Source organism: Hylobates moloch, unplaced genomic scaffold (assembly GCF_009828535.3).
Source record: "Hylobates moloch isolate HMO894 unplaced genomic scaffold, HMol_V3 SCAFFOLD_14, whole genome shotgun sequence".
Lineage (NCBI taxonomy): Eukaryota > Metazoa > Chordata > Mammalia > Primates > Hylobatidae > Hylobates > Hylobates moloch.
Window position 1 is genome coordinate 69,198,950 of NW_026652289.1, and position 18,099 is coordinate 69,217,048.

The 18,099-nt window shown below is 41.1% G+C and overlaps 1 protein-coding gene and 1 pseudogene across 2 annotated transcripts in view; one reads left to right on the forward strand and one right to left on the reverse strand.

Annotated features, from left to right (window-relative positions):
• Nucleotides 1-1,258: 1,258 nt before the first annotated feature.
• BNIP2 (BCL2 interacting protein 2) overlaps nt 1,259-18,099 on the forward strand; it is a 30,548-nt gene continuing 13,707 nt past the window's right edge. The window contains exons 1-5 of one of the 2 annotated variants that reach the window (XM_032175998.2): nt 1,259-1,529; nt 8,119-8,225; nt 10,327-10,394; nt 10,869-11,045; nt 12,862-13,038. In XM_032175998.2, the coding sequence (XP_032031889.1) occupies nt 1,317-1,529; nt 8,119-8,225; nt 10,327-10,394; nt 10,869-11,045; nt 12,862-13,038 (742 nt within the window). In that variant the 5' untranslated portion in view covers nt 1,259-1,316. The remainder of the gene's footprint in view (nt 1,530-8,118; nt 8,226-10,326; nt 10,395-10,868; nt 11,046-12,861; nt 13,039-18,099) is intronic. The other variant, XM_032175999.2, reaches the window with a different exon arrangement.
• LOC116482497 (phosphatidylinositol N-acetylglucosaminyltransferase subunit H-like) lies at nt 13,511-14,180 on the reverse strand (annotated as a pseudogene).

Below are 18,099 nucleotides of genomic sequence, written 5' to 3' on the forward strand. Positions count from 1 at the left end.
TTTTTTTTAAAGACAGGGTCTCGCTGTCGCCCAGGCTGGAGTGGAGTGGCGCGATCTTGGCTCACTACAACCGCCGCCTGCCAGGCTCAAGTGATTCTCCCACCTCAGCCTCCCAAGTGGCTGAGACCACAGGTGCATGCCATCAAGCCCACCTAATTTTCTTCTTTTCTGCTCTTTTCTTTTCTTTTTCTTTCTTTCTTTTCTTTCTTTTTCTTCCTTTCTCTCTTTCTCTTTTTTCTTTCTTTTTCTCTCTTTCCTTTCTTTCTCTCTCTCTCTCAGAGTCTCGCTGTCGCCCAGGCTGGAGTGCAGTGGCGCGATCTCGGCTCACTGCAGGCTCCGCCCCCCGGGGTTCACGCCATTCTCTTGCCTCAGCCTCCCGAGTAGCTGGGACTACAGGCGCCCGCCACCTCGCCCGGCTAATTTTTTGTATTTTTAGTAGAGACGGGGTTTCACTGTGTTAGCCAGGATGGTCTCGATCTCCTGACCTCGTGATCCGCCCGCCTCGGCCTCCCAAAGTGCTGGGATTACAGGCGTGAGCCACCGCGCCCGGCCTCCTCCCCTTATTTCTTTTCTTTTCTTTTCTTTTCCTTTCCTTCCTTCCTTCCTTCCTTTTATTCTTTTTTTATTTTTTTTCCCTTTTTCTCTTATTGAGACGGATGTTTGTTCTTGTTGAACTGGATCAAGGCACGACTGGCTCATCCGCCTGCTGAGTAGTTGGGATTACAGACGCGCGCCACCACGCCCAGCTAATTTCTGCATGTTTAGTAGAGACGAGGTTTCACCATGTTGGCCAGGCTGGTCTCGAGCTCTTGACCTCCGGTAATCCACCCGCCTCGCCCCCACAAAGTGCTGAGATTACAAGCGTAAGCCACCGCGCCCGACCTCCTCCCCTTATTTCATCCATTTTATAATTCACATTATTATTGATCGTTGATAATTGCACCTGTTGTAATAATATTGATATGATAATTGCACCTATTGCATTACGATATTATTATTGATATCGATAATTTCACCTACTGTAATGATCAATAAAGACAGGTAGAAAGAAAACAAAAATAACTGAAACTACCGGGAAGCGTCCCTGCGGACAGCAAAGAGTGAAGAAAAGCCTTGAGGCGTAGTAACGCCACCAATAAGGAATCGACGCGACGGGTCCGCCCACAGGCAAGGAAAGCCGACCCCGCGCGTGCAGGCGCGAGCGATAGCCCGTGACGTCTGAGGGGGTTGGGGTATGCTGTGTGGGTTTCAAGAAGACGCCACGCCTCCGCCTCCGCCGCCGCCACCGCCGGCTGCAGCGCCCGGAGGAGGTCGGGATGTTATCACTTCCGCCGGGGCGTCTCACTGTGTCCGGGTCAGCTGCTGCCGCCGCTGCCGTGCCACTGCGGCCGAGGCATTGGGCTGGGGTCTCCACCGCCGACCGAGGGGAGCGGGCTCCGCTCGGCGCTGCTTTTTGCGACCTGGCCGTCAGCCCCACGTCGCCGGCCTGGAGGGGCGAAGAGGACGAGGGGGCCAAGGCTTCCTCCGGGGTGAGTGCGACCTGGGAGAACTCGGCACGGTGGCTCCAGAGCTGGACTGGGAACCGGCCTAGGGGCGAAAGTCTGTCGGGCGCGTGCCCACGACGTCCGGGGAGAGGAAACCCAGAGGATTACCCTTGGTTGGGGGAGCCATAGAACCTGCTCGGGAGGTGCTTCCTGGATCCCCGCCCAGCTTAGGTCCCCGCCCTTGGCTCGGGTCCTGTTTGTATTTGGCAGTTTGGCCCCCCACCCCGTCGCTTTTCCGTTTCTGGTAGTTGTGCTCGGGATGGAACCTTGCCCCTCCTTCGCTCCCCCACCCTTTTACCCTGGTGTGGGTGAAGTGGCTGGGCTACGATGGTTCAGTATTTATGACCGGCGTCCGTCCTGGTACAGAACAAAGAAACTTGGACTTCTGGTATGCCTCGTAACCTTAGGGAATAGACACGGAAGCAGCATAAGTAATCAGGGCTTTAATAGATCTTCCCGAGTACGCTAAACCAAATATAGAGTGTGTACGTCAAAAGCCAAGTCCCCGCGTGAATCTAGACACTACCCTCTCTGTTTAAATACCTGGCAAAATGGTTTGGATTTCTGGATGCATTTCATGCCGCTGGAGAGTTACTTGTCTGTGTGTCCTGTGAGTTCTTTGACGAAACAGCTTTTGCGGTGTTCATCAAGATAGTTACAGTGCCTCCTATTTATTTAATTGAATAAACTTTGTGATTGCATTTTAGTGTTGCTTTTTTCATTCTCACCTTCTCTTGATTAGGATCTCTATTTCACCTAATACCTGATTTCTTATTTTCAATTAAATGTAGTTTTTCTAACGTTGTATAGGAATCTCTGCAATTGTGGAAACAAATTCTGTAATTTGTAAATGGATGTTTCCTCAAAATTACAACTGACCTTACCCAATTATGTTACCCCTGCAGACTAGTTTCTTGATCATTTTGCACATATTCTTAGTTCTTGTTGGTTTACATTTTCTCTAAACTCTATTCCTAGTCTTCATAATCTCTAGTGCAGCCTAACACTGCTGGGCTTAGACAGGAAGTATGACAGATCCACTTCTGCAAACGGAACTTGAACTAGATTATCATAAGTCAGTGCTATTATGGTCTTCAGGCATTACAAGACCTTTGAAGCTAAGTGCAGCCAAATCAGGCATTACAGGCTTATTCTCTATAAAGTTGCCAGTGCACTGGAGACGGTGTGCTATATTAGAAACAGTTCCGTACGAGATATGGGGACCAGGATGTAGTGTCATTGCCTCATATATAAGATAAAATGATGATAACACAAGTGTCATGCATCCCAAAGTTGCTGGTTGGAACACGAGATGATGGATGTAAAAGTGGTTAGTAAATGTGAAAAGCACTCTGGAAAAGTTCTGTTCATTCTATCTGGAGTAATGCTGGTAGAAGGAGCAATAGGGAGGAAGGTGTCAGAGAAACTATATGTAACCAGATCTAGTAAGTTACCGGGCTGATAGATGGAAAGATGTCTTGTTACTTTGGGTGGCCAAGGTGGGCGGATCACCTGAGGTCAGGAGCAAAAAATGATAAAGCAGTGAGATGAGACAAACCTGGCCAACGCGATGAAACCCCATCTCTACTAAAAATACAAAAATTAGCCAGGCATGGTCGCTCATGCCTTCAATCCCAGCTACTTGGGAGACTGAGGCACAAGAATCACTTGAACCCGGGAGGCGGAGGTTGTAGTGAGCCGAGATTGCAGCACTGCATTCCAGCCTGGGTGACAGAGTGAGACTCCGTCTCAAAAAAAAAAAAAAAAAAAGATGAAAAGATGTCGTGTTACATCCTATAAAGAAAGTTTACATCCTGTAAAGCAGGAATACTGGTATAATGTGATAGTAATATTCCACGATTATAGTTTTATATTGCAACTAATATTTCTAACTACAACAAACAGACATCAGTAGACTATCTTTTTAAAGATCTCAGCATTTTCAGTATGTTCTGCATAGTGATAATAAATGTAACTTTTGTAAGTGGCACTGTCATCTTTTGCTTTATTTTCACAATCTTGAGAGAACTCAGCACCATTCCAGTTTTTCCTCTAAATTTTGTGTTAACATTTATTTTATTTTATTTAGTTTTTTTGAGATGCAGTTTCTCTCTGTCACCCAGGCTGGAATGCAATGGCGCAATCTCGGCTCACTGCAACCTCTGCCTCCCAGGTTCAAGCAATTCTCCTGCCTCAGCCTCCCTGATCGCTCTCATTACAGGCCAGTGCCAGCACTCCTGGCTAATTTTTGTATTTTTGGTAGAGATGGGGTTTCACCATGTTGGCCAGGCTGGTCTTGAACTCCTGACGTCAGGTGATCCGTCCGCCTTAGCCTCCCAAATTGTTGGGATTACAGGTGTGAGCCACCATGCCCGGCTTGTGTTAACATTTCTGATAGAGCATTTCATTTCATTGTTTAAAAACTACCCTCAAGGGAGCAATGACAAGCACATGTCTAGGATTTTTTCAAGGATGTTTGGTGATCTCCTAGACGTACAGGCTGTTGGTTAAAAAGTGAACATAAATGTTTAGAATGAAACCTTCTTTAAATGGGGAAGTAAAAGGCTTGCGTGGGCATTTCCATCTGCCTACTGTAATTGATTTCAGCATAAACGGTCGTTACTGGCACCTATTGGAGCAGCAGTATTAAACTGCATATAGTAAAATCACCGTGTAAAATTGTATTATAATCTAAACAGTTCTAATGGGATCTTAAAAAAAAATTGTAGAGGCAGATCTCACTATGTTGCCCAAGCTAGGCTTGAACTTCTGGGCTTAGACCATCTTCCCACCTCGTCCTCCCAAGGTGTTAGGATTACAGGAGTGAGCCACTGAGCCTGGCCTAAATGTGATCTTAACATTTAATTTTTGCTTATGTTGCTAAACTGCCTGGGGAGAGCTGCTTCATCCTGTTTGGATTTACCAGTACTCCTCCCCCTTGAAGCTATGTCGGAAGGAATCAATTATCTCTTTGATTTTTTTTTTTTAACCTAAAGTCAACAACTGTTTTGAATTTATCTTTATGACTGCAACAAGTAAGTGGCATAAGGTTGTGCCGCCACTACCAAGAGTCAATCTATTGAGAAATCAAGTTATTCCTGTGCCAACAGGTTATTTTAACAAATATCATCTTAAAGTGTTATTTCCCATTCTAATTTACTAAGAAAAATACATGAACAAGAAATGGGAAGCAACCACAGTTAACTTGTGAGTCAGCAGTATCCTGATTTTCTTCAAAGTGGTTGTGGTTATATTAACTCCTTCCTTGTTCGTTTGCTGTTCTTAACAGCTGCTTGATGATAAAGTGCTTCCAAGAAACAGTACTCCCTCAATTGTTTAAATTGTTTTGATCTACCTAGTGTACTTTTCCCCTGAAATTCATGATGAAATGGTAGAGTAAATCTATCTATATCTCTCTCCCCAAGTTCTGTTTAACTAGATAATTGATTATCCTCAAACTAAATATCCATGTCTGTATGCTGAGGTATTAACACATGATTCAATATGATATTAAGGTAAAAATGGAATAACTAGGCTGAGATAGCTGAAAGACTTGGCTGTCTGTGTTTCAAGGAGCTATTTGGTTTTTGTTGTTGTTGTTTGTTTTGTTTTTTGAGACAGAGTCTCCCTTTGTCGCCCAGGCTGGAGTGCAGTGGTGCAATCTCAGCTCACTGCAACCTCTGCCTCTGGGGTTCCAGCGATTCTCCTGCCTCAGCATCCATAATAGCTGGGATTACAGGCAGGCGCCACCATGCCTGGCTGATTTTTTGTATTTTTCTTGGAAACGGGGTATCACCATCTTGGTCAGGCTGGTCTCAAACTCCTGACCTCAGGTGATGCACCCACCTCAGCCTCCCAAAGTGCTGGGATTACAGGTGTGAGCCACCACGTCCGGCCTCAAGGAGCTATTTTCAAAGGGACAAACTTGTTCCAATGGTTAAGCAGCTGAAAGGAATGGATTGTCTTCTAGAATTTCCCAAGATAAACCTTTCCTCTTACCAGTGAGGAACAATTTTACAAACAGAAATTAATATTGCTGGTGTGTAGGTTCCCACAGAATATTTTTGTTACATTTTTATGGGATAACACATGACAAATCCTATTCATGTAGTTTAATAAGCAAAATAAGCCTAAGAGATTGAGCAAAGGTTTGCTGACCAGTGTCCATACCCTACAGGTAAGTATTATTCACTTAATTTTTATAGGCCTATTAGGTGCTGGGCACCATGGTAGGTGTTGGGAATATATTGGGTACAACTTTCAGTCTCTGCTTTTATTTTTGAAATGCTAAATATTTTTCTGAGTATTTGAGATATTTGAAAAAGACACCCAGACAACATCCTGGTATTTTTTTCAACACACAGTAAAAGTGCGACAAGATAATAGAAAGCTTTTCCGATTATTGAATTTAGGAAAATACATCGTTCACTTTAGAGTGAGTACCAAAGACTTAAGAAAACTTAAACATTGGGAAATACAGTAAATTAAACATCTAGAAGAGACTTATCAGTTTTCAGCCTTTAGTCATAGAATGCTTTGGTCTCACTTGAGCATTGTAATTCTAGAGTAGTAAGTATTTTCACCATTCGGGCTTGTCGATTGTAATTGTGGGCTCCTTTCTACTATTTCTGTTCTAAACAGGGGATTGTTTGGTAAGGTAGGTGTCCCTCTTTTTGTTTATTTTTCCCTCCCAACAAAGTGCTAAATAAGTCAAGATTATTTTAAATGTTTTTCATTAATTTATCAAAATTGCCTAGATCATTGTTTTCCCAGAGAATTAAAAACCTTACTCCTATATGTAAATGACTTTTTCAAGCAAATAAGTTGGTGTGGAAAAGTCAGCATCTACCGTTTTTTTTCTGTGCTAGCAAGTGTGTCATCAAACATTGAAACCTTTTGGGAATGTTTAAAACCTTCTCTTGAGTATAAGTAAAAATTCAAACTGGGAAGACAGCCTTCCAGCCTTGGCAGAGATACAAATTTAGTTTACCTTGTGAAATCTAACACTTTAGGATATTTCCATTGTAATTTTGTCATTATGGAACATAAGGCTTTTTTCTATATAACTTTGTGCATCTTTTGAATGTTGACGTAGCAGATAAGATAGCTATAGGACGTGACCACATTTTTCTTTTAGAAGACTGGTTGATGTGAATGGCTGGCATGATTGATTTTATTTAATAAATATCTTTTAAAGTCATAATATCGTTTTAAAAATCAAATGGTATAGAAAGACTTACTATGAAAAGCATTAGTCATTTTCTGCATTTCACCCTCTTTCCTCTTCTACTGGTTTTGCCCTGTCACCCAGGCTGGAGTGCAATGGTGTGACCTCGGCTCGCTGCAACCTCCACCTCCCAGGTTCAAGCGATTCTTCTGCCTCAGCCTCCCAAGTAGCTGGGATTACAGGCGCCTGCCACCACACCCGACTAATGTTTTTGTGTATTTAGTAGAGACGGGGTTTCACCGTGTTGGCCAGGCTGGTTTTGAACTCCTGACCTCAAGTGATCCGCCCACCTCGGCCTCCCAAAGTGCTAGGATTACAGGCGTGAGCCACCGCGCCCAGCCTGGTGTCAACCACTTTTAACTTCATTTTTAGTACTGCTAGTGATGCTCTGTATCTCTTAAATATGTTACTGCAAAAAGAAAAGAAAACAGAAATATGTAACTGCCGTTTATTGAATAACTTTAGATGTCTATTGACTTGAATGTAAATGAACTAAATACTCATGTATACCTCTTTCCTTCTATAGTTTTCACTGTTTTGTTGCATTGTTAACCAGTTTGATCTTTACCTTACCTAAACATCTATTTCTTACTCCATCACCAGAGGGAGTATCTCTAGATTTCTCACTTTTAAAATGGGGATATTGGCACTCACACGATTCCTTGGAAAAACTAAAACTAAAGTTCATGGCATATGTTAAAATATGTAGTTGCATAAAAGGGCATTCACCAAGTTCAGTGTTTGAAAACATATGCCGAGCTATATGAGAAGGGCATAGTATAGATATGAAACAAATCAAAAGATAGCATAATTCATTTACGGCACAAGTTCTTTAAGTGGCTCAGGAATTGTGGCATCAAACTATTGAGAAGGAAACATAAGAGATAGCACACCACCTGACTCTGCTGAATCATGAGTTTAAATATTATTGATTTACTATTATTTACTCTCTAGAATCAACCTCTATCCAAGAGACAGAAAATTTAATTATGAATCTGTAATAAAGAACATTTTTATTTCTTACCCCACTTCAAATTTTTTAATATAATCCGTAGTATGAAATATATTTTCAATCATAACCTGAGATACTATACATGCAACTGAAAACAAGTATTTTCACTGAACAGTATCCTAACTATAAACAGTATTTAACTTTCCCAGAATATATGTAGTCTGAATATTCTCTTTTCTTTAAAAAAAAAAAAAAATTGCAACCTCATAAATGAATTTCATGACCAGACCACTATACTAAACATCGAGTATGAACTAATATATAAGATTATCGTGCCTTTTCAGTGGATAAAAATTAAAGTGGAAATTAAGTTATACATTTGTCTCTCTTCATAGGACATTGGCTCGCTGGATTATCAAGAGTTTGTAGTTGACATTGAATCCAGGCTGAGGATGGAAGGTGTGGAACTTAAAGAAGAATGGCAAGATGAAGATTTTCCAATGTGAGCAATGCTTTTAAATGAAAACAATTTTAGAACAAAACTTCAAAATTTCTTTATCGAGATGTTACTTTTTTTTTTTGAGATGGAGTCTTGTTCTGTTGCCCAGGCTGGAGTGCAGTGGCGCGATCTCAGCTCACTGCAACCTCTGCCTCCTGGATTGAAGCGATTCTGCCTCAGCCTCCCGAGTAGCTGGGACTATAGGTGTGCGCCACCACGCCTGGCTAATTTTTGTATTTTTAGTAGAGATGTTGTTTCACCATATTGGCCAGGCTGGTCTCAAACTCCTGACCTCGTGATCTGCCCGCCTTGGCCTCCCAAAGTGCTGGGATTACAGGTGTGAGCCACTGCACCCAGCTGAGATGTCACTAAGAAACTCAGTAATACAAGGTGATCATTTGATACTAGGAAGTAAAAGTTTCTTCCCAACAGTTAGATTGATTCTCTTGTATCTTACTTTCCAACCAAATATGTATATAATCTTCTATAATCTTTCATTTTTGTTTTGGTCACTTAAGTTTCCAAATTTTTGCTTTTATAATAAAGTGTTTTAGTGGTTTATTTGTTTTGTTTTTGTTTTCCTTTAAACAAGGTCTGAGGGATTCCTCAGAGAAGGAGGTCTTTAGTTGTCTTTAAAAATTTTCTTTAATTTTGTAGCCAGGTGCGGTGGCTCACGCCTGTAACCCCAACACTTTGGGAGGCCGAGATAGGCGGATCACTGGAGGCCAGGAGTTTGAGACCAACGTGGCTAACATGGTGAAACCCCGTCTCTTCTAAAAATACAAAAAATTAGCCAGGCTTGGCACGCACCTGTAGTCCCAGCTGCTTAGGAGGCAGAGGCACAAGAATCGCCTGAACCCAGGAGGCAGAGGTTGCTGTGAGCCGAGGTCGTGATGCTGCACTCCAGCTTGGGCAACCGAGCAAGGCTCTGTCTCAAAAAAAAAAAAAAAATGTTGTGGGTTCCCCCCTACCAAAAAAAAAAAAAAAAACCTTACTAAGTAAATTAATAAGGATTTTCTAGCTCATCTGGCCAGCCACCTTGACATGTTTGCATTTGTATTTATAATTATATTGGCACCAGGTAGGCTAATGAAAAAGAGAGCAAAGGCAGACCTTATATTTAAATAGTGCTTCCATGCCATAGTGGTCAGAAGACATCCTAGTGCATAATCAGGTGCCTTAGTAGTTAGATAGCTTAGCAGTTGGGCAGCTGATAGGAGACCTGAATCACTGTTGCATATGGTGGTGATAGTAAATATAGGAATGCTGATCTCAGAAGACTTGAACCATTGTTACTGTAGTCTCGTGAGTAAAAATGGAGCTTCATACATTGCATCATACATCACATTATATTTGTGCATTTCAGTCATATTTGTTTAAAATTGTTACATGTTTTATAATTGTATAAAAGCTGTTGCATAAGGAATTTATATCTACTTTTATGTGTTACTTATATATAATAAGTGTATAGGTCTGCTCTGACAGTCAGAATTTTTACTTTGAAAGTGTAGCCAGGCATAGCAGCTCACGCCTATAATCCTAGTGCTTTGGGAGGCCAAGGCAGAAGGATTGCTTGAGACCAGCCTGAGCAAAATAGCAATACCTGGTCTCTACAAAAAAAACTTTTAAAATTATCTGGGCATGTTGCTGTGCCACTGTAGTCCTAGCTACTCAGAAGGCTGAGACTTTATCTTAAACACTGCTAGGCTGGGCACAGTGGCTGATGCCTGTAATCCCAACACTTAGGGAGGTCAAGGCAGGAGAATCGTTTGAGTCCAAAAGTTCAAGGCCAGCCTGGGCAACATAGCAAGACCCTGTCTCTACTAAAAATTAGCCAAGCATCGTGGCATGCACCTGTAGTCTCAGATACTCGGGAGGATCTCTCTTGAGCCCAGGAGTTAAGGCTGCAGTGAGCCATGATTGTGCCATTGTACTCCAGCCTAGGTGACAGACAGCAAGACCCTGTCTCAAAAACGACGACACTGCTTTATTCCATTTTCCAAATAATTATTTATTTCTATAAGCTGTATGTTTAAATAGATTGAACTTCAAAAAAAAATTCTTTCTTAATTTCTGGATTAAAAAGTATGCCTATGTCTTCTAGACCTTTACCAGAAGATGATAGTATTGAAGCAGATATACTAGCTATAACTGGACCAGAGGACCAGCCTGGTAAGAGCTTGACACTTTTACTTTCAATGAAATTACGGACTTTGTGTTATTTTTTAAAGCACATTTCTTTGTCCAAAAAAAAAAAAAAAACTTGAGTTTTTATTCCATCATAGAAGTCAAAGTATAAGTTGAACATTGAGGAAAGCATTTTTAGAATGCTTTAAAAAATTCCAAAAACGTATGCTTCGTTTTTGGAAAGTTTTACAGTAAAGGGGTGGAGGAGATCATTTTTAGTGGTAAGAGGTATCTATAAGGTCTGCCTCTACTTGAAAGACATTGATACTTTATTGATCTCTTGCCAATGATGTAGAAGCAATAATGATTAGAATGAAAATTTTGTGAATAGGTGCTTTGAAATTATGTTTAATTAATATTATTTTTTCTCAAGAATGGAGTAGTTAAAATTTTTCTTATTCAACTTTAGCATCTAAGCATTCCTTGTTACATATCTTTTTCTTTATTTTCCAATTCCAGGCTCACTAGAAGTTAATGGAAATAAAGTGAGAAAGAAACTAATGGCTCCAGACATTAGCCTGACACTGGATCCTAGTGATGGCTCTGTATTGTCAGATGATTTGGATGAAAGTGGGGAGATTGACTTAGATGGCTTAGACACACCGTCAGAGAATAGTAATGAATTTGAGTGGGAAGGTAAATGTTTCACTGTTTTTAATCTGATCTTTATTAATGTATTAAGGGATTTTGTTTGAAATATGTCATTCTTTCTAAAGTTCATATATTTGTTACTAAGATAGGAAATTCTGCTAACCCTTGAATAGTCTCAAGTAATTCAAAACTGTGTATATAAGGCCGGGCGCGGTGGCTCACGCTTGTAATCCCAGCACTTTGGGAGGCCGAGGCGGGCGGATCACGAGGTCAGGAGATCGAGACCACGGTGAAACCCTGTCTCTACTAAAAATACAAAAAAATTAGCCGGGCGTGGTGGCGGGCGCCTGTAGTCCCAGCTACTCGGAGAGGCTGAGGCAGGAGAATCGCGTGAACCCGAGAGGCGGAGCTTGCAGTGAGCAGAGATTGCGCCACTGCACTCCAGCCTGGACGACACAGCGAGACTCCGTCTCAAAAAAAAAAAAAAAAAACTGTGTATATAGTAGATTACACCAGTGGCTTTTTTCCCCTCTTATTTGCCCAGTGCTGCCATGTTTTTTTCATAGTTGTTTCAGAAATATTTCTTGATAATTATGGCATGCTCTTTTTCAGTCAATCAAGTAAGAAACTTTTGAAGAGACATGTAGTTAACAGTTTGTGGGAAGGGAGTTCTGAAAGGAGGCATTTGGGGTGACTTTTTAAGTAGGTTTGCCTGACATTGCTCTACTTTGTGAAATGACCAACTTAAATTAATGTATACTTTTAGCCCCCGAACCTAGTATTCCTTATTATTTGTAATTCAAAGGAATTGTGCTGTTTTACTTTGCCTGCCTTCTTTAATTACAAAATTGTCTCCTGTATCTTATATATAGTTGTTATAATTTTTATATATGTTTTTCCCATCTTGAAAATGATTTTTTTTCAAAGTAGTGTTTAGCATTCAGTACTTTACTGTAATGAAGTGTGATATGCTATATTTTTGGTTTCTTTTTTCTTCCCTGTTTTAGTGGTTCAATAAACAGTCCAGTAATAAGCAATACTTTGTAAAGATACTGAAATAGTTTTGTGCCTATGTGTTTTGTCTCTTCTTTCTTTAATGCTGCTGTAGTCATTTCCTGGAAGGATATTTTCCGTTAACAGCTTTGTCTTGGAAACAACTAACATGCAGTAGGTTTCCCCCTCCCCCCATCTTTTGGTAAGGACTATAATACTGAAATTTTGAAAATTATTACTACATTAAAAATCAGCTAAACTGCAATCTCAAAACATAAATTACACTTAATCATTGGTGCTTATGCTTTGGCTAATGCTAATTTAAATAGACTTCTGCATGTATACTTCAAAATATTATAAATACATTTCTGCTTTATAAAACTGATCAAATGAGAAGTGATCATTGAGTAGTTAACCACTTCCTATCTGGTATTACAGTTAATTTATGTGCTCAACAACAACAAAATTGGCTCCCAGATAGCTACTTGAAGTAACCTATAGTCATAACTGCCAGGGAGAATATTGTCACAAGTTGAATCTGGAAAGGCATTGTAATTGTAAGGCCAGCATACTAAGATTTTGATGACTCTACGAATTATATTTTCTGAACTTGTGGATATACGTTGCACTATGATTAGGTGGTTTTTGCTAAATTGGGCAATAAAAGTTAAAGAACCATGATTTCCAAAGACATAAAACAGCCTCATGTTAAGAATAAGCCTTTTCCTTCTTTATGGAAGAGAGATTTAAAATTGCGCAGATGGTATAATGAAAATTCTCTGTAAAATCTAGGTAGTAAAGTGGTTAACGTATAATTTGATTTTTGTTGTATAACAATTTGTGATTCAAAAACTTTTTATTTTGACAGATGATCTTCCAAAACCCAAGACTACTGAAGTAATTAGGAAAGGCTCAATTACTGAATACACAGCAGCAGAGGAAAAAGAAGATGGACGACGCTGGCGTATGTTCAGGATTGGAGAACAGGACCACAGGGTTGATATGAAGGCAATTGAACCCTATAAAAAAGTTATCAGCCATGGGGGTAAGAGTTACTGAGGATTTTTCAGATTGTTTAATGCAATATCAGAATTCTTTTTTTTTTTTTGGAAGGAGATCTGTTTATTAAGAGTAAATAAATGAGCCCTGTACAGAACACAGGCACTAGGTTGACAGACTTGTCTTTTGTAGGACATTTCTTCCTGCTAACCAGTACCTGGAAGGCTTGTTTTTTTTGTAACTTTGCACAAGGGTTACTATTGGAAAATACAGCTTTCTCAAGACATCTGATGTCAGTTTCCCATTGTTTTGCTTCACAAACATCAACAAAGTAAACCTGAACATGCTTAGCAATTTCCCAAAGTGTTCTTTGCTGACATTACTTTAAGGTCTCCCCTCTTTTGGTAAAGTAGGCAAAACCTTGCAAGGAAAACACTGTAATACACGGAAATATACTGAGTTAGATTTCCATTCACCTGCTCTATGGCTCTGAGATACACTACACCCATAATGGTTCCTAGGACTGCCTCCACCTGATGGTTTGGAGTACGGAAAACCAGCCCCTGTGGGTTAAGAGTCATCTCCCATGGAAGACAATGCTGGCCTTCTGAATGCTGGGGCTCATGGGCTTGTTGATGTGGCTTTCTGGTGTGCCAGGATCTCCTGGCAGCTCCTGTATACTTCAGTCAAGCAGTCCAGCTGGGGCTTGGCGCTCTGGAAGACGGGTACTACTTGGGATATCCCATGTGGCTCCACTGGATCCTTCAATAAGATGCAGAGGTAGTAAATCACCTTCTGCATGTAAACAGCCTCATTGATGACAATATCCTTGACCTTGCCCATTTCTATGAAGGTAGTGCTTTCTTTGCCTGAAGCATAAGATTAAGTCATCTGAATGCCAAGGGAATCAATGATTAAGAGAGTCTCCTGATCAATCTTCACAAAATGGAGATAACCAAGCAGACCTAAGAGGGTGATGAAGATGGCAGCAGAGAGGATCATGCTGTTCTCGCAGAGGGTGAAGAGTCCGTAGGCCGCCAGCTACACCGTGCAGGTGACAGCGGTGAGCGAACGCAGCGAGAGCCGAGGGCAGCTGCGGCAGAATTCCCAGCAGGAGGGGGAGTAGTAGCGGCGCTGCAGGGCCAGGCGGCCCCCGCAGATATCCGAAAAGCTCCGCTCATCCTCCATGACGCCCGACTCTGCCGCCCGCACCGCACCGCGCGGCGCTCCACCGCGCTTGCCCACCCTAGCCATCTCCTGCAATATCAGAATTCTAAATACTTTTAGAAACTCTGCCTAGAGATATTATGTAATTTTGAAAGAATAATAAGCATTTCTCATGTCATTTTAGAAACATGACAGGTTTAAAGTAAAAGAATAAAAGTACCATTTAAAAATGATTATATGCATACAGTAAGTTGAAAAAGTACAAAAGAATTTGTAATGAAAACTGTCAGTTTGGGCACGGTGGCTCAGGTCTGTAATCCCAGCAATTTGGGAGGCTGAGGCAGGAGGATTACTTGAGCCCAGGAGTTCAAGACCAGCTTGGGCAACATAGACCTCGTCTCCACAAAAAAAAAAAAAAAAAAAAAAAAAATTAGCCAGGAGTGGTGGCATATGCCTGTAGTCCCAGCTACTTAGGAGGCTGGGGTGGGAGGAGAGAGAGCTTGAGCTTGGGAAGTTGAGGCTTCAGTGAGCCATGATCATGCCACTGCCCTCTAGTTTTTTGTTTTGTTTTGTTTTGTTTTGTTTTTTGACCCTGTCTCAAAATTAAAAAAAAATTTTTTAAACTGTCTCTAGGCTACCCAAAACTGGGACTGAACATTCTCCCTAATTTATAAACAGTGAAATGCTCTGATCTTAAGTGTACAATTCAATGAGTTTTTACAAATGCCCATATAACCATATATACCCATATATATAAAACCCACACCCCTAAACATATAGAACATTTTCATTGCCCCAGAAGAATTCTTTAATCCTCCTGCCTAATGAATACTCACCTTCGGTAGCCACTGTCATATCTACCCCTGATTAGTTTTGCCTCTTCTAGAATTTCATATATAGTAACTAAAATCATTCTTTGCACTCTTTTGTTTACTTTTCAGCATGAAGTTTTTGAGATTCATCCATGTTGTTGCACGTATCCACAGTACATTCCTTCTTATTGCTGAGTAGTTTTCCATTGCTTGGATAAACCATAATTTGCTTATCCATTATTTTTTTTGATGTGCATGTGAGTTGTTAACAGCTTGGACTATTATAAACAAAACTGCTTTGAACATTCTTGTAGAAGTCATTTATGGATATAAGTAAAACTTGGACTCTTTTTTTTGTTCTTTTTTTTGAGACAGAGTCTTGCTCTGTCACCCAGGCTGGAGTGCAGTGGTGTGACCTCAGCTTACTGCAACCGCTGCCTTCCAGGTTCAAGGGATTCTCCTGCCTCAGCCTCCCGAGTAACTGGGATTACAAGTGCACGCCACCATGCCCAGCTAATTTTTTGTATTTTAGTGGAGAAAGGGTTTCACCATGTTAGCCAGGATGGTCTCGATCACCTGACCTTGTGATTTGCTCACCTCAGCCTCCCAAAGTGCTGGGATTACAGGCATGAGCCACTGTGCCTGGCCCTAAAACTTGGTCTTTTTAACCTTAACTCTTAATTTGCCTTAAAACCATGAACAAATTTTTTTTCTTTCTTTTTTTTTTTTTTTTTTTTGAGACAGAGTCTCGCTCTGTCTGTCACCCAGGCTGGAGTGCAGTGGCACAGTCTTGGCTTATTGCAACTTCTGCCTCCCAGGCTCAAGCGATACGCCAGCCTCAGCCTCCCAAGTAGTGGTACTACAGGTGCGCGCCACCACGCCCGGCTAATTTTTGTATTTTTAGTAGAGACGGGGTTTCACCATATTGGCCAGGCTGGTCTCGAACTCCTGACCTTGTGATCTGCCCGCCTCAGCCTCCCAAAGTGCTGGGATTACAGGCATGAGCCACAGCGCCCAGCCCAAATTATCTTTTAATAGAGAACTAGTTCACTCCACACTTTTATAGAGCACCCACTTTCCATACTTATGGGATATACAAAAATACAAGGCTTAAGTCCCTTCCCTTAAGAAATAGGAAAAGCCATAAAAGTTTAAGTTACAAATCCTTTCAATCTAACAGTACCATATATAGAAGTTTACCTAGGCACATTGTAAATAGTGCTAGAATGTTAGTGGTAAGTCAGAACACAGCTTACTGTAGAGCATGTCATACTACCTTACATCCTCCTAACGTAGGATGGAGGGGCACGTGGGTCAAGTAGATTGATTTGTTTTAGAGTCATTTCCACTTAATTTACTCTCTGCCAGATGCATTCCCCTGCTTATTTCTACAGTCTTCATTCATCTGAAAGCAAATCACATGAATATTTGTAGTTGCATTCTTCTGCCTAATTTAATCGTACTCAGATGAAGAAAATGGCATAATCTGGATCAGGAAGTCCACAGACATACATTATTCAGCTAGTTCACAGGAATCAAATTATAAGACCTGGTTTATGGCTTAAATCTCTTATCTTTCAGAAATAGCACTTTTTTATAGGGGAAAATAAGACCACTTTATTTTATTGCATTATCACAATATATTTTGTGACTGAGTGATTAAGAAAGGTAGTGAAGATTCTGATGTTCTTGAAATGTTCAAATCTTTTCATGTGCAAATTTGTAAACAATAGAAATGAAGGTTAAAGCAGAAGTATTTGCTACTAAATAGGGGCTTAATATATAAAGACTGCAGTTGAAACATACATATTTTAGCGCTGTTTTCTATTACTGAAAATTATGTCAGTGATGTAATTTAGTTTTTTTTTTGAGACCCAAGTCTTGCTCTGTTGCCCAGGCTGGAGTGCAGTGGCGCAGTCTCAACTCACTGCAACCGCTGCCTCCCAGGTTTGAATGATTCTCCTGCCTCAGCCTTCTGAGTAGCTGGAACTACAGGTGCACACCACCACAGCCAGCTAATTTTTTATATCTTTAGTAGAGACGGGGTTTCACCATGTTGGCCAGGCTGGTCTGAAAATTCCTGGCCTCAAGTGATCCGCCCACGTCAGCCTCCCAAAGTGCTGGAATTATAAGCATGAGCCACCACGCCCAGCCTAATTTAGTTTTAATGCCTTACATTCTACAAAATGCTAGCATTTTAAAATATAAACTTACCTTTTAAATATCACCCACTTATGGCTCTGGCGATGTGGCTCATGCCCAGCGCTTTGGGAGGCCATAGGAGGAGGATTGCTTAAGGCCAGGAGTTCACGACCAGTTTGAGCAACACAGTGAAACCCTATCTCCACAAAAAAAAAATTTTTTTAATTAACCAGGCATGTTTGTGTGCGCTGTATCCCCAGCTCCTCTGGAGGCTGTGAGGTGGGAAGATCCCTTGAGCCCAGAAGTTCAAGGCTGCATGAGCTGTGATTGTGCCACTGCACTCCATCCTGGAGTGCAATAGAGCAATAGAGTGCATCTTGCAATAGAGCAAGATGCTATCTCTAAAAAAAATTTAAAAATTAAAAAGCACCCACTTTGCCGGGCACGGTGGCTCACGCCTGTAATCCCAGCACTGTGGGAGGCTGAGGCAGGCAGATCACGAGGTCAGGAGTTCGAGACCAATCTGGCCAACGTAGTGAAACCCCATCTCTACTAAAAATACACGAAAAATTAGCCGGGCATGGTGGTGTGCGCCTGTAATCCCAGCTACTCAGGAGGCAGGAGAATCGCGTGAACCCAGGAGGCGGAGGTTGCAGTGAGCCGAGATTGTGCCACTGCCCTCCAGCCTGGACGAGAGAACAATACTCCGTCTAAAAAAAAAAAAAGCACCCACTTTAACCATAAGCATCATAGAAATAAATAAAAATACATTGCAGATATTGTATTGTGTCTGTATTGTATTGGGTTATATCACTATATTTGTCTACCTGCTAAAATAGGGCTGGCTTTTTAAATGTGCTAATTTAAGTGGTCTTCGGTTTTTTTGTTTTTTCTGTCCACCGTCCTCTTTAAATTTTACTGTTCTCTTTTTGGGAAGAAGAAATTAAAATTCTATATAAGATCATATAAGATTTACAAAACATACA